Source organism: Leptodactylus fuscus, chromosome 3 (genome assembly GCF_031893055.1).
Source record: "Leptodactylus fuscus isolate aLepFus1 chromosome 3, aLepFus1.hap2, whole genome shotgun sequence".
NCBI classification, from domain to species: domain Eukaryota; kingdom Metazoa; phylum Chordata; class Amphibia; order Anura; family Leptodactylidae; genus Leptodactylus; species Leptodactylus fuscus.
This window is the reverse complement of record NC_134267.1, coordinates 238,698,302-238,721,824: the sequence shown is the minus strand read 5'-3', so window position 1 is coordinate 238,721,824 and position 23,523 is coordinate 238,698,302. Positions and strand designations below refer to the sequence as shown.

Sequence of the window (23,523 nt, the reverse complement as noted above, 5' to 3'; positions counted from 1 at the left end):
ATCATCCCACAGATGTTCAATGATATTCAGGTCTGGGGACTGGGATGGCCATTCCAGAACATTGTAATTGTTCCTCTGCATGAATGCCTGAGGATTTGGAGCAGTGTTTTGGATCATTGTCTTGCTGAAATATCCATCCCCGGCGTAACTTCAACTTCGTCACTGATTCTTGAACATTATTCTCAAGAATCTGCTGATACTGAGTGGAATCCATGCGACTCTCAACTTTAACAAGATTCCCGATGCCGGCATTGGCCACACAGCCCCAAAGCATGATGGAACCTCCACCAAATTTTACAGTGGGTAGCAAGTGTTTTTCTTGGAATGCTGTTTCTTTTTGGACACCATGCATAACGCCTTTTTTTATAACCAAACAACTCAATTTTTGTTTCCAAAATGAAGCTGCCTTGTCCAAATGTGCTTTTTCATACCTCAGGCAACTCTATTTGTGGTGTACGTGCAGAAACGGCTTCTTTCTCATCACTCTCCCATACAGCTTCTATTTGTGCAAAGTGCGCTGTATAGTTGACCGATGCACAGTGACACCATCTGCAGCAAGATGATGCTGCAGCTCTTTGGAGGTGGTCTGTGGATTGTCCTTGACTGTTCTCACCATTCTTCTTCTCTGCCTTTCTGAAATTTTTCTTGGCCTGCCACTTCTGGGCTTAACAAGAACTGTCCCTGTGGTCTTCCATTTCCTTACTATGTTCCTCACAGTGGAAACTGACAGGTTAAATCTCTGAGACAACTTTTTGTATCCTTCCCCTGAACAACTATGTTGAACAATCTTTGTTTTCAGATCATTTGAGAGTTGTTTTGAGTAGCCCATGATGCCACTCTTCAGAGGAGATTCAAATAGGAGATCAACTTGCAATTGGCCACCTTAAATACCTTTTCTTATGATTGGATACATCTGGCTATGAAGTTCAAAGCTCACTGAGGTTACAAAACCAATTTTGTGCTTCAGTAAGTCAGTAAAAAGTAGTTAGGGGAATTCAAATCAATAAAATGATAAGGGTGCCCATACTTTTGCACCGGTCAAATTTTGGTTTAATGCATATTGCACATTTTCTGTTAGTACAATAAACCTCATTTCAATCCTGAAATATTACTGTGTCCATCAGTTATTAGATATATCAAACTGAAATGGCTGTTGCAAACACCAAAATATTTAGAACAAAAAATGATTAAGATTAATAGGGGTGCCCAAACTTTTTCATAGGACTGTATATATATATATATATATATATATATATATATATACTGTATATATATATATATGGAATGACAATACTGAAATTGCAATTGTCATTGTTGTTGACACACATGGTGGCTTCCTTAAAGGGCTTCAGAAGGTGACCCACTTCCCTCATAAGCCTCCACTGAAATATTTAAATATCACACATTGTCCCTGTAATTATTTGCACTTCTGTTGTCCAGACACTACAGCATGTGCTGTACCATGTGTGTATGACCTTAAAGCTATGAAATGAGGGAAGGGAACTGGAAACAATGGCATGCCATGGGGAAGTTGGGGGTCGTAAATTTTCCAGAGAGGAGGAACTAGAGGAAGTGGATGGGTTTTGTCTGGTTAGTGCCTGCATCTAAAGAGGTGGTGTCAGTACTAGCACCTGGCCTTGTTAAATTTGTGGACTGTAAACACCGCCACGTTACACCTTGACCCAATTGGCCATCTAAACCACCTATTGACCCTGCTGATAATTTCTGTTCCACATATCAAATTTGACATGCAGGTCTCCCCACATTTCCCCATGGACATATCCGAGAAGAGACCCACATAGAGATGTCAAGCAGAGACAACTTTCCTAGTGAAAAAATTTCAAATAGGTACATCTCCATCGAGACTGAGCATGTGTTATAAGTTGAAAAATGCAGTGGAATCCACTAAGTGGTTCTACAGTGAAAATGTTGCCAGCAGCTTGGCCTGATGTGAGGTAAAGCAGAATGACTGGACACAAATTGCTGTGTCCTGGACACATGTTGCCCTATAGATGACTGACATTGCTGTGGGGGAGGAGGATAAGCATACAGAGATGATGATGGTGCTGATGATGATGATAAGCATGGTGATGCAGATGTATTTGTGTCCTGCCTAAAAAGAAGATTATTGGGAAGATGGTGAAGGATGGCCGTTCCCACTTTAGCATGTTAGAGTACAAAATGACCTAGTTCCTACATAAGTCTGCTTGTAGATCTTATACCACCTTGCCATGGATTCCTTATTTGGTAATATACAAAAACATTCCTATGGAGGAGATGACTGCACATAGATGCTGCTGCTAACATCAACAACTGTGGAAATCTGAGCCTGCCTTAGACCTTGGACTGTCCTTCCTGTCACCCCCTTATGAGAGCAGATGCCACAGAAACTCAGCACTGGTGGAGAAACAATTTGCAGAATTTCAAGAAAAGCAAAAAAAAAAAAAATAAGGTCAACTTTCTCTTTAGATGTAAGGTATCCAATTTGGGAAATGATCACCAGTACCCCGATACCGGCAGCAGTGGAAATATGTCTGCCAGTGCCATCAGCATCACTATCATTACCCTTATCACCCAAACTTGCCATAAACCTACCCACAGTAAGATTGTATGCTGTTGAGGGTTGTGCACGCAAACACGGGGAGAACATACAAACTCATTGCAGATGCTGTCCCTGGCAGGATTCGAACCCAGGACTCCAGCGCTGCAGTGCTAACCACTGAGCCCCCATGCTGCCCATATTGTTGATATTGGATTGAGATTCACAATCCACAATTCACAATCCAATGCTGACCTTGGATTGAGATTAAAACATCTGTATTGCAAAAACCTAAAACTTAACACATTGAGATATTTGACACTGAAACAGAGACCTGGTCAGTGTATATGCATCATAGTAAACACTACAGTCACCTCAATGGGAGCTAATTTTGCTAAAGACGTTGACAAGGTTTTGGAGAAGACTAGCAGAACGACCACATTTGTCCATCATATCTTCAGTTTCCATCCAAAGATAGTGTTTTTTGTTAGCAAACTAATACAAAACTACCATTGTCACTGTAAAAATCCAAGCCGACTCACAGTGTGTCCCAGTGTAATATTCTCTGGCCAAATCTAAGATCTTTATTAGATTTCTTCAAATTGAGATAATTTGTTAAAAAAAAAATAAAAATGCTGGTAATTATGTAAGCAGTGAAGTAAAACCGGGCAATGGGCAGATTAAACGAGGACAAGGAAATACTAATATTACTGTCACACCATCCACGTCTTGTACTATTGTTAAGATTGTGGATGGCAACAGCAACACTTTTGATCTCGGCAGAAATGAAAGTTAGCTGCTGCAAATAATGACCAAAAATTTCAAAATTTAAAATTGAACATTTCGATTGACCCCTCTATTCTTGCAATTGGTAACAAAGAAGACCAAAAATTCCAAAAAAATTAAATTAAATGCGTTTAGATTGACCTAAATGTTCCTGTTTTTATTATAGCAAAAAAAGGCCGCAAATACAAGAAATTTAAGATTAAACACATTTAGAGCGATACGTGTAATTTCTCACTAACCTTCCAAGTCGTCAGAAACAAACCACAAAAACAACAAAAAATGATACAAACGAGATAAATCGCAATGATGAAATATAACAAGTGACACAGAGAGTATTCGTGCACACAGAGAACACGCCGCTCGGACTACGCCATATATAACAAGACATCTTCTGAAATATCAGCTCCAGAGATTCATTTTTGTTTTGTTTTTTTACTAATTAAATCAATTAGGTTAATTATTCCAAACACAGGAGAGTCATTAAGGTTCTCTCGTATTTGTTTTATGAAAATACTACAATCCTTAACCCCTCGGCATCACAGCCAGTTTTGGACTTCATGACACGACCCCGTTTTTTATATATGACTAGAGATGAGTGAACACCGTTCGATTGAGTAGATATTCAATCAAATATCAGGCTGTTCGAGGTGTTCAATTCCAATCGAATTCCACGAGACAAACGCAGTAAAAATGTGTATCCTCTCCCACCTTCCCTGGTGCGTTTTCTGCACCAATAACTGTGCAGGTGAGGTGGGACTACGGAGGCAACGAAGGCATAAAAAAAAATCAGAAAAAGGAATTGGCTGCCGAAATCAGGTGACCTCCAATTTAGACGAATGGTGAGTTTAACATTTGATTAATTTGAGACTGTGAACTATGTGACTGTGAGACAGGGACAGATGTACAGGCAGAGTTAGCTAGGGATTACCTTTATTTAGGGGGGAATGTCACTCACCCAGCTCTTTGAGGCTCTATCCGGTCGGGATCCCTGTCAGCTTGCGATGTGCGCGAGCTGACTTTTTCCCCTAGGAATGCATTGACCAGCATTGATTGGCCGAATGCCATACAGACTACAGCATTCGGTTAATCAACACTGCTTCTGCCGGTGGAGGCGGAGTCTAAGATCGGTCCACAGCAGTCTCCATTCTGGTCCGATCTTAGACTCTGCCTCCTCACAGACGAGGCTCCGGCAGAACCAGCATTGATTAGCCGAATGCCGTACTCTGTATGGCATTCGGCCAATCAACGCTGGTCAATGCATTCCTATGGGAAAAAGTCAGCTTGTGCATATCGCAAGCTGACAGGGATCCGACATAATACAGTGACTTGGGCTTGTTAGATTACCCCAGACATGCTTCCCCTGCTGTCCCAGTTGCATTGCAGAGGTGTTGGTATCATTTGCTGAGGTGTCTTAGTGGACTTGGTGACTCTCCTGAGTCGAATGGTGGGATCCCCTGAAACGAAGCATTTTCTCCCATAGACTATAATGGGGTTCAATATTTGTTTGAATAGTCGAATATTGAGGGGTTATTCGAAACGAATATTGAATATTTTACTGTTCGCTTATCTCTATATACGACGTGTCAATTTCTGAGGTGATAATCTTGGAATATGTAATTTTTTTAAGTGATTTTGAAAATAAAGTCACACAATACGTTGTTCTCCATGTTGGTAAGAAATTTGGGTCATGTTTTTTTATTTATAAAAAATAAGAAATTTAGCAAAAATTTTAAAATGATATGCAAATTTACAATTATCTGCTTTTTGGACATATCACTAGCAACTAAGGTTGGGGCCCCATGTGGCGTAAACACTGTGGAAAGAAACGCAGCATTTTACAGTGAGGGCAGAAAATTCCTCGCCACTTTCCAGCATTTTTAGGGTAAGTTCACACAGGTTTTCTGGATCTGAACCTGAGGCTGCCTCCACCTCAAGTTCCGATCCAAAAGACGGGTAGCGCGACTGAAAGCACTGCACTGCACCAACATCCAGCTGCGCGCTCCGGATAAGGACCAATGAATGGGCCTAATCCAGAGGAGGGTTTGTCTTAAGGCCAAATCGCGAGGTGAAACGCCTGAAGAATGAGCACCTCGGCTCTTTTTTTGTGTTAGAAAAAGCTCCTGAGAGGCTCCCATTGATTTCAATGGGAGCCGTCTTTTTGGTCAGGAATTTGAGGCAAACACGGAATCAAAATATTGACCAAAAAACTCTGTGTGAACTTTCCCTTAAGGTGATGGTCCACTGAGTTGTAATGTTGCATGTAGTGCAAGGGCAGGCCATTTTATCACTGCAAGTTCTGCAAGGTGTTTTTAGAGACATAATAAATAGAGATGAGCGATCAGTAAAATGTTTGATATTCAATATTCGTTTCGAGTAGCCCCTCAATATTCGACTACTCAAATCGAATATCGAACCCTATTATAGTCTATGGGGGGAAAATGCTCGTTTCAGGGGTAGGCAACGTTCAATCAAATTATACTTACCAAGTCCATGAGTGAGGGTAGGGCTGGATCCTCCGAGAAGTCTTCTCCGTGCAGCGTCCTCGTGGCGTCTTCCGGCTCTGAATTCATCAGGCCTGGGCAGAGCCGACTGCGCATGTCCGCACTACAAGCCTGGCAGAGTGAATGAAGAGCCGGAAGACGTCGCGGGGAAGCTGCACGGAGAAGACTTCTAAAGGTAGGAGAATAACCAGCGTCAATGCTGGTTCTGCATCAAACTTTTACATTTGAATAGCGAGTGGTACTCGATCGAGTATGAGTATTTCGAATACCGTAGTATTCGATCGAATACCTACTCGATCGAATACTACTCGCTCATCTCTAATAATAAAGACTGAAATGTGCAAACACTTTTCTGGTTATGAGCAGCACTTCCTTTAACCCCTTCCAAACCACTCATAGAGTATATACAGTATGTCCGGAAGTGGTGTCCTTGCAGTTTTAGGCAGAAGCACAAAATTGTGCAGCTGCAGAAATGGGGAGCTAGCTATTACTACAGTTGGAACTCCCATAGAGAAGCGCTCAATGAGTGCTGTATACACAGCTATAGGAGCTGCCATGATGCAGCTCCTCTCTTACCCAGGAGTCACGTGGTCCCAACCGGATTAGAGGTTGTTAGGGTTGCTGGGTCCTAGAAGACCCAGATCAGCAATGTAATTATCAGTTCATCAAAAAGAGGTGGAAGAGTGCCCTGACTAGGAAACATTGCTCAGCAGGTGTCACATCATTAAAGGGAATCAGTTTCAGTGAAAAAAATGAAGGAAAGGCTGTGCATCAAATGTCATGTTCCAATATTAGAGGAGGAGCAGAAACACACAAAAATCTGAATCAGATGACTCTAATATATAATATCCTCATGCGACTGAAATGAGCGAGCTAAGTAATCAAACCGTCTTCATTTTCAGGAAGTAAAACAATCTTGCGGCTACTGATGGTTGATGGATGACCGGGACATTAGATTGATGGCAACATGGGCACCACATCATGATGCTCGGCATGACCATATCACCACTTTGGACCAATCACAGGTCTCAGCGGTGACCCCCGGGCGCATGACATCACAGAAGAGTACCAGATGATGCAACGAGGAAGACAAAGACCACCGGAAGTTGAGTATAAATGTTTTTTTATTTTTTAAACCTCCCTTGGGCCTACACCTATCACCTGAAAAGACCCTAGAGTATAATAATTTTGCATCTGGATCTATCCGAACAAGCTCAGACCAAACTGAAAAGGATCGCTTTGACTTTAACAGATGGAGATTTTTCAGATTAGCATAGGCTATGTCACTGTGATTGATTAGAATGGCAAATTGTGTGTATTAAAAAAAAATGGCAATGAGAGGGTTAATTGTCCAGTGTCTGTACTGCGGCATTCTGGCTCACACAGCATAGTACAGATATTTTTCCTCCCTCCTATGATTTCTATTAATATCTTCTTATTGATTCAATATGACTAAACTTTGTTCCACTTCTCCTACTCCTATGGTTCTTTAGTTCAATTTGCTGCTGTGTATTACAGAAGAAAATGGAGCAATGGCTTTGGATCTTGCAGTGATGAATAAGGTTTAGCCGATCTTGAGATTTCAGGATCAAATTTAAAATCTGATTTCCAATCATTTTCCAGCCGATCCCGATTGTGAAATTTGTTCAATCGCTGATCGGAATCCGATCTTTTCCGATCCCGATCGCTCAACCCTAGTCAATGCTTCTCTATGGGAAAAGTCACTTTTAGGGTTGAGCCGATCTTGAGATTTCAAAATCCGATTTCTGATCATTTTCCAGCTGATCACGATCGTGAAATTAGCTTGATCGCCGATCGGGATCCGATCTTTTTCGATCCCGACTGCTCAACCCTAGTGATGAATAACACATCCATCTATAACATGACTATCACTGGAATGGCTCTTCATTCTGCTCACGTTTCTTACGTATTATCATTGTGCAATGCATGTCACGGCACCCATTTTAATTAATCTGAGACAAATCTCAAAGTATTCAGTGTTGATAAAAACTGAATATGAAATATTTGGGTCAAACCCAACTTTCTTGTTTCCCCATGGGATGATCCATCTCATGTGCTTACTTTAAGTCATGTAATCGTAGACAAAGTAGTTAGAAATACATTCAGTTCTACAATACGAAGATGATGTCTTGTTATAGGAGCCAGCACAACTCCAGCACAACTCTCACTTTTATCTCTTACGCTTCCCATTCTGGGAGCAGACTCATTCCTGAGAAACAAAGTATCCATTGTCTTTGGGTCTACTTGGATTTGGTGGCCTTTGGCAAGCTTGTATGGGTTGTTTATTATACAATTTGATAAAATGTTTCAACTATCTACATTGCCCTGATGTCTCCTCTGATTTTGGACCCGGTTTATGCTCATCACAGGCGAGCACTTCTTGTGTTAGGACTAGAGATGAGCGAACAGTGTTCTATCGAACTCATGTTCGATCGGATATTAGGCTGTTCGGCATGTTCGAATCGAATCGAACACCGCGTGGTAAAGTGCGCCATTACTCGATTCCCCTCCCACCTTCCCTGGCGCCTTTTTTGCTCCAATAACAGCGCAGGGTAGGTGGGACAGGAACTACGACACCGGTGACGTTGAAAAAAGTAGGCAAAACCCATTGGCTGCCGAAAACATGTGACCTCTAATTTAAAAGAACAGCGCCGCCCAGGTTCGCGTCATTCTGAGCTTGCAATTCACCGAGGACGGAGGTTTCCGTCCAGTTAGCTAGGGCTTAGATTCTGGGTAGGCAGGGACAGGCTAGGATAGGAAGGAGAAGACAACCAACAGCTCTTATAAGAGCTAAATTCCAGGGAGAAGCTTGTCAGTGTAACGTGGCACTGACGGGCTCAATCGCCGCAACCCAGCTTTCCCAGGATCCTGAATGGAATACACTGTCAGTGTATTCCCGTATACCCGATATATACCCCCGATACCCGTTCCAACGGTGTGCCCCCCCACCTTCACCCCAGAAATACCCTGCAAGTCCCCTAGCAATAGAATTGGGGCTATATACACCCACTATTTTTGCTACTGCCATATAGTGCCATTGTCTCACTGGGAATTCAAAGAATATATTGGGCTTACATATAACTTCAATTCCAGGGAGAAGCTTGTCAGTGTAACGTGGCACTGACGGGCTCAATCGCCGCAACCCAGCTTTCCCAGGATCCTGAATGGAACACACTGACAGTGTATTCCCGTATACCCCATATATACACCCCAAATCCCCGTTCCAACGGTGTGCCCCCCCACCTTCACCTCAGAAATACCCTGCAAGTCCCCTAGCAATAGAATTGGGGCTATATACACCCACAATTTTTGCTACTGGTATACAGTGCCATTGTCTCACTGGGAATTCAAAGAATATATGGGGGTTATGTGCACCCACAATTTTTAATACTGCTATACAGTGCCATTGTCTGACTGGGAATTCAAAGAATATATGGGGGTTACGTGCACCCACAATTTTTAATACTGGTATACAGTGCCATTGTCTGACTGGGAATTCAAAGAATATATGGGGGTTACGTGCACCCACAATTTTTAATACTGCTATACAGTTCCTTTGTCTCACTGGGAATTCAAAGAATATATGGGGGTTATGTGCACCCACAATTTTTAATACTGGTATACAGTGCCATTGTCTGACTGGGAATTCAAAGAATATATGGGGGTTATGTGCACCCACAATTTTTAATACTGGTATACAGTGCCATTGTCTGACTGGGAATTCAAAGAATATATGGGGGTTATGTGCACCCACAATTTTTACTACTGGTATACAGTGCCATTGTCTAACTGGGAATTCAAAGAATATATTGGGGTGACGTGCACCCACAATTTTTGCTACTGCTATACAGTTCCATTGTCTCACTGGGAATTCAAAGAATATATGGGGGTTATGTGCACCCACAATTTTTAATACTGGTATACAGTGCCATTGTCTGACTGGGAATTCAAAGAATATATGGGGGTTATGTGCACCCACAATTTTTAATACTGGTATACAGTGCCATTGTCTGACTGGGAATTCAAAGAATATATGGGGGTTATGTGCACCCACAATTTTTACTACTGGTATACAGTGCCATTGTCTAACTGGGAATTCAAAGAATATATTGGGGTGACGTGCACCCACAATTTTTGCTACTGCTATACAGTTCCATTGTCTCACTGGGAATTCAAAGAATATATGGGGGTTATGTGCACCCACAATTTTTAATACTGGTATACAGTGCCATTGTCTGACTGGGAATTCAAAGAATATATGGGGGTTATGTGCACCCACAATTTTTAATACTGGTATACAGTGCCATTGTCTGACTGGGAATTCAAAGAATATATGGGGGTTACGTGCACCCACAATTTTTAATACTGGTATACAGTGCCATTGTCTGACTGGGAATTCAAAGAATATATGGGGGTTATGTGCACCCACAATTTTTAATACTGGTATATAGTGCCATTGTCTGACTGGGAATTCAAAGAATATATGGGGGTTACGTGCACCCACAATTTTTAATACTGCTATACAGTGCCATTGTCTGACTGGGAATTCAAAGAATATATGGGGGTTATGTGCACCCACAATTTTTACTACTGGTATACAGTGCCATTGTCTAACTGGGAATTCAAAGAATATATTGGGGTGACGTGCACCCACAATTTTTGCTACTGCTATACAGTTCCATTGTCTCACTGGGAATTCAAAGAATATATGGGGGTTATGTGCACCCACAATTTTTAATACTGGTATACAGTGCCATTGTCTGACTGGGAATTCAAAGAATATATGGGGGTTATGTGCACCCACAATTTTTAATACTGGTATATAGTGCCATTGTCTGACTGGGAATTCAAAGAATATATGGGGGTTACGTGCACCCACAATTTTTAATACTGGTATACAGTGCCATTGTCTGACTGGGAATTCAAAGAATATATGGGGGTTACGTGCACCCACAATTTTTAATACTGGTATACAGTGCCATTGTCTGACTGGGAATTCAAAGAATATATGGGGGTTACGTGCACCCACAATTTTTAATACTGCTATACAGTTCCTTTGTCTCACTGGGAATTCAAAGAATATATGGGGGTTATGTGCACCCACAATTTTTAATACTGGTATATAGTGCCATTGTCTGACTGGGAATTCAAAGAATATATGGGGGTTACGTGCACCCACAATTTTTAATACTGGTATACAGTGCCATTGTCTGACTGGGAATTCAAAGAATATATGGGGGTTACGTGCACCCACAATTTTTAATACTGGTATACAGTGCCATTGTCTGACTGGGAATTCAAAGAATATATGGGGGTTATGTGCACCCACAATTTTTAATACTGGTATATAGTGCCATTGTCTGACTGGGAATTCAAAGAATATATGGGGGTTACGTGCACCCACAATTTTTAATACTGCTATACAGTGCCATTGTCTGACTGGGAATTCAAAGAATATATGGGGGTTATGTGCACCCACAATTTTTAATACTGGTATACAGTGCCATTGTCTGACTGGGAATTCAAAGAATATATGGGGGTTACGTGCACCCACAATTTTTAATACTGCTATACAGTTCCTTTGTCTCACTGGGAATTCAAAGAATATATGGGGGTTATGTGCACCCACAATTTTTAATACTGGTATATAGTGCCATTGTCTGACTGGGAATTCAAAGAATATATGGGGGTTACGTGCACCCACAATTTTTAATACTGGTATACAGTGCCATTGTCTGACTGGGAATTCAAAGAATATATGGGGGTTACGTGCACCCACAATTTTTAATACTGGTATACAGTGCCATTGTCTGACTGGGAATTCAAAGAATATATGGGGGTTACGTGCACCCACAATTTTTAATACTGGTATACAGTGCCATTGTCTGACTGGGAATTCAAAGAATATATGGGGGTTATGTGCACCCACAATTTTTAATACTGGTATATAGTGCCATTGTATGACTGGGAATTCAAAGAATATATGGGGGTTACGTGCACCCACAATTTTTAATACTGCTATACAGTGCCATTGTCTGACTGGGAATTCAAAGAATATATGGGGGTTATGTGCACCCACAATTTTTAATACTGGTATACAGTGCCATTGTCTGACTGGGAATTCAAAGAATATATGGGGGTTACGTGCACCCACAATTTTTAATACTGCTATACAGTTCCTTTGTCTCACTGGGAATTCAAAGAATATATGGGGGTTATGTGCACCCACAATTTTTAATACTGCTATACAGTTCCTTTGTCTCACTGGGAATTCAAAGAATATATGGGGGTTATGTGCACCCACAATTTTTAATACTGGTATACAGTGCCATTGTCTGACTGGGAATTCAAAGAATATATGGGGGTTATGTGCACCCACAATTTTTAATACTGGTATACAGTGCCATTGTCTGACTGGGAATTCAAAGAATATATGGGGGTTATGTGCACCCACAATTTTTACTACTGGTATACAGTGCCATTGTCTAACTGGGAATTCAAAGAATATATTGGGGTGACGTGCACCCACAATTTTTGCTACTGCTATACAGTTCCATTGTCTCACTGGGAATTCAAAGAATATATGGGGGTTATGTGCACCCACAATTTTTAATACTGGTATACAGTGCCATTGTCTGACTGGGAATTCAAAGAATATATGGGGGTTACGTGCACCCACAATTTTTAATACTGGTATACAGTGCCATTGTCTGACTGGGAATTCAAAGAATATATGGGGGTTACGTGCACCCACAATTTTTAATACTGGTATACAGTGCCATTGTCTGACTGGGAATTCAAAGAATATATTGGGGTGACGTGCACCCACAATTTTTGCTACTGCTATACAGTTCCATTGTCTGACTGGGAATTCAAAGAATATATGGGGGTTATGTGCACCCACAATTTTTAATACTGGTATATAGTGCCATTGTCTGACTGGGAATTCAAAGAATATATGGGGGTTACGTGCACCCACAATTTTTACTACTGGTATACAGTGCCATTGTCTGACTGGGAATTCAAAGAATATATGGGGGTTACGTGCACCCACAATTTTTAATACTGGTATACAGTGCCATTGTCTGACTGGGAATTCAAAGAATATATTGGGGTGACGTGCACCCACAATTTTTGCTACTGCTATACAGTTCCATTGTCTGACTGGGAATTCAAAGAATATATGGGGGTTATGTGCACCCACAATTTTTAATACTGGTATATAGTGCCATTGTCTGACTGGGAATTCAAAGAATATATGGGGGTTATGTGCACCCACAATTTTTAATACTGGTATACAGTGCCATTGTCTGACTGGGAATTCAAAGAATATATGGGGGTTACGTGCACCCACAATTTTTAATACTGCTATACAGTGCCATTGTCTGACTGGGAATTCAAAGAATATATGGGGGTTATGTGCACCCACAATTTTTACTACTGGTATACAGTGCCATTGTCTAACTGGGAATTCAAAGAATATATTGGGGTGACGTGCACCCACAATTTTTGCTACTGCTATACAGTTCCATTGTCTGACTGGGAATTCAAAGAATATATGGGGGTTATGTGCACCCACAATTTTTAATACTGGTATACAGTGCCATTGTCTGACTGGGAATTCAAAGAATATATGGGGGTTATGTGCACCCACAATTTTTAATACTGGTATACAGTGCCATTGTCTCACTGGGAATTCCACAAATAATTTGGGGATTCATTCACCCTACATCTCAGGCTCTTGCCATATTCACCCAGGTTGTCAGTGCTGCACCAGCTCGTTCCCAGACAGCTCGGCCCGAAAAACGCGTTACCTATATAGAGGATTTGGACAATGAAGACAACATGTTCTAAATCTAATGTCTGCACCTTCTCCAGAATTAAAATAAAGGCAGCGTTTAACTTTCAAATAGCACTGCACAAAGGAAGAGCTTATCAGCTTGTCTCATGACATGCTACTGAAAAGTTTCATTTGTGTATCTTAATGTAAATATAGTTGTATAAGCTTTTTGGGTTTTAGGCACTGCCAAGTTATTTATTACCACCCACTCCCTTATAATGATGATGACGCCAAAGTCACTGTGGGTGTTCAGAGCTCACAGCTTTGGGTGACATTTGTCTTGCTCTCTGTCGGTACCAGCTGTCTTTTTGGATACCGTAAAGTTATGTTGACTTTATTAACAGCTATAGAAGCTTTAGCCAGGTTGTGACGGTGTGTAACCCTAACAACACTAAGTGGGATACACATTAATAGTCAGTCTATGTACGCTAAACGTATCACTGAAGTAATTTTTTTTCCCTCTCCCCTAATATAAGAAAGGAACAGACATTAGACCTAGACCGGGGTTCGAGGCTTGAAAAAATCCAGTATTATTTGTTCTTCATGATGTGAAATATGTGTTGAAAAGCAACCCAAGATGAAGTCAGCCATGTGTGCCAGTGTGTTACTTGGCATGCCTTTGCTGGCCCCAACTGTAAGGGTCACTCTCCATTTCCTCCATTTTCCACTCCCCTTCACACCATTTGTGGTGAAGCAATGGGATGCACTGAAGTGCACCCTCTAGCCTCGTGTGGGATAGGGACATCAGATGCCACTCCAACCCCCTCGTCTTCCTCCGCCAGCCAACGGTGCGAAGATGAGAGGAGTGTGCTCTGAATGTTTTCTGCCTAGCAGAGGCTAGTTCTCACTTACGAAAATGGCCCCACTTTGACCTGTATATCAGGCACAATGGTGTAGGTTTCAAAGAAACATGGCACCAACAAGTTGGAAAACGTGGGCCATGCGTGGACCGTGTTTGAGTCTGGCAAGCTCCAGATCTGCTACCAGGTTCCAGCCATTATCACAGGCGCAAAAATGCCAGGCCCCAGGTGTAGCAGGGAAAAAAAAATGCCATCTCAGCCAGGATGGCATCCCTGACCTCGGAGGCACTGTGCTGTCTGTCCCCCAAGCTGATCAGTTTCAGCACGGCCTACTGACATCTCCCCATGCCAGTGTTACAGTGTTTTCCGCTAGTAGCTGGGGTGGAGGTTGCAGCTTCGTAGGGTTTCAGTCTACTCCTGCCATGAATTTTGGCCTGGGAGAGGAGATAGGCCACCCCAGTTTGCACCCGGGGAACAGACTCCACCACATTCACCCTGCCTGTCATTAAAGATAAGCACTGCAGCATCCCTGACCACAGGCGCTTGTCCATGTGTCGGTGGTCAAGTGGACCTTGCAGCAAAGCGCAGAGCTCTGGGCCCGACTGATGTTATGGGACACATGCAGGCGCAAGGCAGAGACAGCACACCAAGAGAAGTAGTAACGGCTAGGCCCAGCATAGGGAGGTGCCCCAGCTGCCATCTGCTGACGGAAGGCCTGGGTCTCCAGAAGCATAAACAAACACCAACATCTCCAGGGCCAGCAGTTTATCGATGAGGCTGTTACAGGCTTGGGCATGGGGGTGGGTTGTATTGTACTTCTGCCTGCAATGAAAAGCTTGGGAAATGTGGAGTGGCTGGGAAGAGGTGCATGATGGTGCAGGCCAAAAGGGCGCATGAGGGTGAACTCCCCAATGTGTCAGAGATAGGTGTGTAGGTGTCCTTGCATCATATACTTGCACCATATTTGGCTTTGGAAGTTAATTTTGTGCCAAAAAGTGGTTAAGACAGCGATCCCTCAGCTACTCCCGTTACACTGTCTATTGAAGTTACCATCTGTGGAAGTGGACCACCATTTCTAAGATCCCAAAGGAAGCAGGCAAGAGATGTGCAGTTCAGAAAAAAAGATGAGAAAATAAGTTTAGGCTGTAGAGCACAGAGGGATCGGAGAGGACAGAGCTGGTGTCGGCCAGGTATTCCCACAACATGCTCCTATACTTGTCCCTCCTGGTGACACTAGGCCCCTGAGTGGCAGTAATTTGTCCAGGGGGGCCATTAACGTGTTCCAGACCTAGGAATAAGTCTTCCAACAGGGTAGAGTTTTGCATGCCTTTGCTTCTACCCACTGTTTTTGCTGCTTAGCTTCCCTCCACATCTACTCTGCTTTCACCCCTAAACATCACCCCAGTTTATGCCTTTGCTTCTACCCAGGTTTTTTGTTGATTTAGCTTCCCTCTACATCTACACTGCTTTAGCCCCTAGACATCACCCCTGTCCATGTGGGGTCGGTGGCCTCGTCATCCACCAACTCCTCTTCCAATTGCGCACTGCCCCCTTACTGCAAACCGCACATGACCACAGCTTGCCTTGATGGCAACTGTGTCTCATGATCCCCACTTAGGTCCAGACAAGTCGGTGGCGGGTCCAAAACCCCAAAATTGGAAGGAAATGGCAGATGCTGCAGTATTTCTAACACCTGTTCCTGGTGCTCGGGCCTGGTCTGTGTTGTACCCTGCACCCTGCTTAACGCATCTGCCATATCCGAAGTTGTGCTGAGCGCATGCTAATGTTTCGTGTCCAGTGCAATGGATGGGATGGGATTTCACATAAGTCTGCCACCCATGGCCACTCATGGTTGAGCAACTGAGGGAGTTGACTTTGACGAACCCGAGGGTTTTGGAGTTGGAACTACATCAAAGGTCTGTGCTGCTCACACACTCTGCTCAACACATGATATGTTTAGTGCCAGCAGTGTGGAGACGTCGCACAACAGCCGTTGTTCCAGCAGGTACAGGCGTTGTAGGAGTGCATAGAGGCTAGCAGCGGCAACTATACACTTTAAAAACTATCCGCACAAGCGCCACACTTTCACCAGTAGCTCAGGAACATTGGGGTACCTTTTTCAAAAGATTAGCAGCAATGAGTTAAAAACGTGGCCCAGGCATGGAATATGTTGCAGGCTGCCAAGCTACAGAGCCAATCCCAGGTTACGGCCATTATCACACATGACAACATGCCTGGGCCCAGGTGCAGTGGCAAAAACCACATTGCCGTCTCATCGAGGATGGCATGACTCACTTTGTAGGCAGTGTGCTGTCTGGCCCCCAAGCTGATGAGCTTCAGCACGGCCCGCTGACGTCTCCCCACACCAGTGTTGCAGCGTTTCCAGCTCGTAGCTGGGGTCAATTTAACAGCGGAGGAGGGTGGTGTTTCAGCCCTCCTCCCAGGAATGTTGTGTGGGGAGACAAGTCAGGCCACCACATTTTGCGACCCGGTCCACGCCTCAACTACATTCAACCACTGTGCCCAAATTGAAAGGTAGCGTCCCTGTCCGCATGCACTTGTCCATTCGTAACTGGTCACATGGAACTTTAGGGCTAAGCGCTGAATTTAGGGACCGCCTCATGTTTGGGGGAAAGTGCTGGTGTGGACGGCACAGTGCGGTGGCGCAGTAGACACTCTGCCCAAAAAGGGCAGAGTGTCCCCCAGCCGGGATTCCAACATCTCCTGGGCCAGATTTCTTGAGATGAGGCCGTTGAAGCCTTGGGCATGTGGGTGGGTTGCGCTGTACTTTAGCATGAAATGAAAGGCTTGGGAGATGGGGAGTTGCTGGGAAGAGGCGCATGATGGCGCGGGCAAAAGGAGAAATGGCAGGAAAAGGTGAGGATAAGGGTGAACTCCCCAAAGTGTCAGAGGCAGATGTGGAGGTGTCCTGGCTCCTGGTCTGGACTGCAGCGCCAGCCCTGTCAACAGTGGAAGAGGCAGTGGCCGCCAGGCCAAACGACGATTATCCTGCGCTTGCTCTCACCCACTGAGCCCAGGGCTTGCCTTCCAAATGATGGCACCCGCAAGAGGTGGTGAGATTCCTCTCCGCAGATCTCCAAACCATCTTGGACTTGCAAATTGCACTAAATTTGTCATGTAACTGACATGTATATGATGAGTCTATCCATTGTCTGTTCATTTTGGTGAAAGTCAGCCTGTCAGCTGACAGACAGCTGTGCTTGTCAGTGATGATGTCACCGGCTGCTTGTACCCCCAGTTTTTGCTGCTTAGCTTGCCTCCACATCCACACTGCTTTTGCCCCTACACATCACCCCTATCCATGCCTGTGCCTCTAGCCATAAGTCTGCCACCCATGGAAACTCATGGTGCAGAAAGTGAGGGAGCTGACTCTGAGGAACCCTTGGGTTTTGTAGCTGGTACTCCATCAAAGGTCTCTGCTGCTCACACACCCTGCTGAACATACGGTATCTAGGGTTAGAGCGTGTGGTGACCTCGCACAACAGTAGGTGCTTCAGGCAGATGTAGGCCTTGCTGGAGTGTATTGCGGCTAGCTCCAGGTACTGTAGACTTGGGAAAGTGGGTGTCCAAGTGCCGCACTTTCACCCTTAGCTCAGCTAATTTGGGGTATGTTTTTAAAAATCATTGCACCACTACATTGAACATGTGGGCCAGGCATGGAACGTGTTGGAGGCTGGCAAGCTCCAGAGCCCTCCAACAAGCTAAAAAACCTGGCCCCAGGGGCAGCGGGGATAAACAAATTGCCATCTCATCCAGGATGGCATCCCTGACCTCAGAGGCAGTGTGCTGTCCGTCTCCCAAGCTGATGAGCTTCAGCCCAGCCTGCTGACGTCTCCCCACACCAGTGTTGCAGCGTTTTCAGCTCGTAGCTGGGGTAAATCTGACAGCGGAGGAGGAGGAGGGTGGTGTTTCAGCCCTCCTCCCAGGAATGTTTTGTGGGGAAACAAGTCAGGAAAATTCTTGAAACGGGAGAGTTTTGCATCTTTGCCCTTGCTGCCTATGGACATCCCTTTGCCTCTAGCCACCATTTTCCCTGCTTTGCTTGCCTCCACATCCACACTGCTTTTGCCCCTAGACATCACCCCAGTCCATGCCTTAGCTTGTACCCCCAGTTTTTCCTGCTTAGCTTGCCTCCACATCCACACTGCTTTTGCCCCTAGACATCACCCCAGTCCATGCCTTAGCTTGTACCCCCAGTTTTTCCTGCTTAGCTTGCCTCCACATCCACACTGCTTTTGCCCCTAGACATCACCCCAGTCCATGCCTTAGCTTGTACCCCCAGTTTTTCCTGCTTAGCTTGCCTCCACATCCACACTGCTTTTGCCCCTAGACATCACCCCAGTCCATGCCTTAGCTTGTATCCCCAGTTTTTCCTGCTTAGCTTGCCTCCACATCCACACTGCTTTTGCCCCTAGACATCACCCCAGTCCATGCCTTAGCTTGTACCCCCAGTTTTTCCTGCTTAGCTTGCCTCCACATCCACACTGCTTTTGCCCCTAGACATCATCCCTATCCATGCCTCTTCCCCTAGCCATAACTCTGCCACCCCTGGAAACTCATGGTGCAGAAACTTTGGTTGCTGACTTTGAGGAACCCTTGGGTTTTGTAGATGGAACTCCATCAAAGGTCTGTGCAGCTCACACACCCTGCTCAAGATATGGTATTGTAGGGTTTCAGCGTGTGTGAATGACGGACAACAGCCTGTGTTTGGACAGATGTAGGCCTTGCTAGAGTGTTTTTAGGCTAGCAGCGACTCCTGTGCACTTGCAAAAGTGGGCGCACAAGCGCCGCATTTTCAACAGTAGCTTCGGTACATTTGGGTATGTTTTTAAAAAACTTTGCACCACTAGGTTAGACGTGGGCCAAACATGGAACGTGTTGGAGGCTGGCAAGCTCCAGAGCCGCTACCAGGTTCCAGCCATTATCACAGGCGTAAAAATGCCAGGCCCCAGGTGTAGCAGGGAAAAAAAAATGCCATCTCAGCCAGGATGGCATCCCTGACCTCGGAGGCACTGTGCTGTCTGTCCCCCAAGCTGATGAGCTTCAGCACCGCCTGCTGACGTCTCCCCACACCAGTGTTTTAGCGTTTGCCGCTAGTAGCTGTGGTGGAGGTTGCAGCGTCGTAGGGTTTCAGTCTACTCCTGCCATGAATTTTGGCCTGGGAGAGGAGATAGGCCACCCCAGTTTGCACCCGGGGAACAGACTCCACCACATTCACCCTGCCTGTCATTAAAGATAAGCACTGCAGCATCCCTGACCACAGGCGCTTGTCCAAGTGTCGGTGGTCAAGTGGACCTTGCAGCAAAGCGCGGAACTAAGGGCCCACCTGATGTTGAGTGACACGTGCTGGTGCAAGGCGGGGACGCCACACCGGGAGAAGTTGAGACGGCTAGGGACGGCATAGTGAGGTGCCACAGTTGCCATCAGGTCCGGGAAGGCGGGAGTTTCAACAAGCCGGAACGCCAACCTCTCCTGGGCCAGCAGTTTAGCGATGTTGGCGTTCTAGGCTTGCGTGGGTGGGTGGTTAGCGGTGTATTTCTGCCGGCGCTCCAATGTCTGAGAGATGGTGGGTTGTTGTAAAGAAGCGCCTGATGGTGCCTTTGATGGTGCAGGAGAAGGAGATAAGACAGAAACAGGGGAGGATGAGGGAGAAGTCAACAAAGTGGCGGAGGCAGATGAAGTGATGTCCTGGCTCGTCCTCTGGAGTGCATCGCCAGCACTGTGAGCAGAGGCAGTGGCATGAACGGCGGGCGACGTTTGTCCTGCCGTTGCTGCCTGCCACTGATTCCATTGCTTGGATTCCAAATGACGGTGCATTGAAGTGGTGGACAGGTTGCTCTTCTCAGGGCCCCTACTCGATTTCGAGAGGCAAATTGTGTAGACGACACTATATCTGTCCTCGGCGCATTCCTTGAAAAAACTCTACACCTTCAAGAAACGTGCCCTCGATGGGGGAGTTTTTCTGGGCTGGGTACAAAAGGGAACATCTTCGGACATTCCGGGTCTGGCCTGGCTTCGGCAAAGCAGCTGACCTCTGCCTCTGGACATGTCTCTGCCTCTAGCTACCCTTTTTGGTGCTGCACCTGCCTCAACATCCACACTACTTTCCCAGCTTGACATCTGCCTTGTCCAGGTGGGGTCGGTGTCCTCGTCGTCCACCACCTCCTCTTCCAACTCCTGTCTCGCCTCCTCCTCCTGCACAATGCGCATGTCAACTGGCTGCCCTGAGAGCAACTGCGTCTCATCATCGTCGATGAGGGTGGGTTGCTGGTCATCCGCCACCAAATCGACCGGAGATGGAATGGAGGAGACTCTAGTGTTTGAGCATCTGGACACAGATACTCGTCTGTTAGGTCCGTGGAATCGCGAAATGGAGGGGCAGGTTGCGGTACAGTCAAAGGAAGGGAGAACAGCTCTGGGGAGCAGGGACAGTTGGGGTTATTGTTCTGAGAAGATTGGGAATTTTGGGTGGAAGGAGGACAAGACTGTTGGGTAAGAGGAGGTAGAGGCTGACTGGCTGGTGGACAATGTGCTTTAAGCGTTATCCGACAGCCATTGCAAGACCTGTTCCTGGTTCTCGGGCCTACTAATCTTTGTACCATTCAGCCTAGTTAATGTGGAACTTTTGTGCAAAGCGCAGAACTTAGGGCCCGCCTGATGTTAAGGGACACACGCTGGTACAAGGCTCAACTCACCCTAAGTGCCAAAAACACTGCTGGTGCAAGGCTCTACTCATGCCAAGGGCCTCAATCTCTGCTGGTAGCTCAGCTTAAGGTCATGTAACTTTGTTTGGAAGGGCTCATGTTAAGGGCTAGAAAAGTGAATTTTGGAAGGTCTTACCACATCACACACACACACACACACACACACACACACACACACACACACACACACACTCAAAATGACAGTTAAGGGTGAGGGCTTTTGGAATTCCCATTGCCTATTCCATTTGTGGTTGTCATGGGGAACGTGATTTAAAGGGGTGGTTGTTACTGTTTGTTGAGCTTAAATTGGGGTTTGTGTCCATCCATTTGGGGAGTAAAGAAGGTTTCCAGGTATTTTCCCACTTTGATAGAGGTTTTTTTGAATGTGGAAAGTGTGTAGTTGTTAGGCAGTGATGTTGGGGTAATAGAGGGTCTTTGGTGTGTTAGATGCCCCCAGGTATGCTTCCCCTGCTGTCCCAGTGTCATTCCAGAGGTGTTGGCATCATTTCCTGGGGTGTCATAGTGGACTTGGTGACCCTCCAGACACGGATTTGGGTTTCCCCCTTAACGAGTATCTGTTCCCCATAGACTATAATGGGGTTCGAAACCCGTTCGAACACACGAACATTGAGCGGCTGTTCGAATCGAATTTCGAACCTCGAACATTTTAGTGTTCGCTCATCTCTAGTTAGGACATGCCAATGGTTGGCTGCTTTGATATTTTCATTCAACTCATTTTATTACAAAATTTAACAACATCTTGGCAATGGTCGATTTGACGTCTCGATTGTTCAGACTGTATATAAAAGCATTCAACATTGGAGATATAATGACATAGAAGATAGAGACATATTTCTCCTGGTTGGAAGAAGAATCCGTAGAAGGTCCTAAGAAAGTGATCATTCCAGTTCCAAAGTACAAAGCCACCACCATGATGTGTGAGGAGCAGGTGGAAAAAGCTTTAGACCTTCCCGCAGCGTGAACCTTAACTACAGAAGATATGATACAGATATAGGACAGTAAAATAGCTACAAAGGGAAAGAAAAGAGAGAGGAAACTGAAGAAGAACATGACAATCTCAGTATCGTGGACTTCTCCACACGATATCTTTAGCATCGATGCAGCCTCGCACATAAAATGGTTGACCTTGTTATCAGAACACAATGTAACTGGCATTGTAAACGATGGAAGAAACACATAGGCAAAACTGAATAGGCACACAAAGATGGCGAGACCCTGGCACACGCTCCACCGCATGATAATGGGGTAATGGAGGGGATGACAGATGGCCACATATCGATCAACAGCCATGACAGTGAGAAGCAAACACTCATTGGCCCCGATCCAAAGTATAAGAACAACTTGTACACTGCAGGCCATGAGCGATATGGTTCTTTGGGTTGACATCAGGTCCATCAGTAACTTGGGCACAGCACATGAAATGTTACACAAATCTATAACAGACAGTTTAGTGAGGAAGAAATACATGGGGGTGTGTAAGTGAGGATTGGTGAAGATTGCACAAAGGATTAGAACGTTCCCAATAATCGTCACAACATAGATAAAGAAGAAAACAAAAAATAGCAAAAAGTTTATGGTCGTATTATCGGTGAAACCAAGAAGAACCAACTTAGTGACCGCCGTCTGATTCGCTATGTCCATGGAGTAGAATATTCCAAATTGTTTAAGACCTGGGGCCATTTTTAGTTCCATGGTTCTTACTAGGACATATTAGTCTTCTGAAATATTGACAAAGAGTTATAGGTTTTGACAAAATCTACTCTAGAAATGTTCCCAGCAGGTTATTGACGATGGAGTTAATCCTGTGCCATATTCAAGTAATAAAAATGATCCAACGTAATATCTCCTGAAGATACAGAGTCACCTGTCTTGGGTCTTTCTCAGCCATAGTTATACCTGAGGAGGATGGGGATATGAGGATAAGGCTTTGGCAAGTTTTTGGAGAAGCTGATCAGAACTGCTGTCTGGTAACATCTGATACTACATTTCCATCCTAAGATATTATTCCATTATTATTCCTACATCTTGTATTGTTTGGTAACAATATCCCACAATGCAACAAGCTCATCCGAAGGATCGGCCTAAAGAAAACTTTAAGCAATATTTTTGAACAATATTACCAAGTAATTCTCAGTATAGAGTCCGTGAGGATGAATAGCAGAGAAAACATGAATTAGATTCAATTATGCAATGTATCTTCCATGGAAATTTTTCATGTGAAATTTTTAGCTTTTTCACACATTTTGCTCTATAGTATCTGTTGAACACAATAGACATCCTTGAGGTCTAG

At 44.7% G+C, this 23,523-nt stretch overlaps 1 protein-coding gene across 1 annotated transcript; it reads right to left on the bottom strand.

Annotated features, from left to right (window-relative positions):
- Positions 1–21,944: 21,944 nt before the first annotated feature.
- On the bottom strand, positions 21,945–22,925 carry LOC142198629 (olfactory receptor 2B6-like). The gene has a single exon (XM_075269659.1). The coding sequence runs from the start codon at positions 22,923–22,925 to the stop codon at positions 21,945–21,947; it is 981 nt and encodes a 326-aa protein (XP_075125760.1).
- Positions 22,926–23,523: the final 598 nt, after the last annotated feature.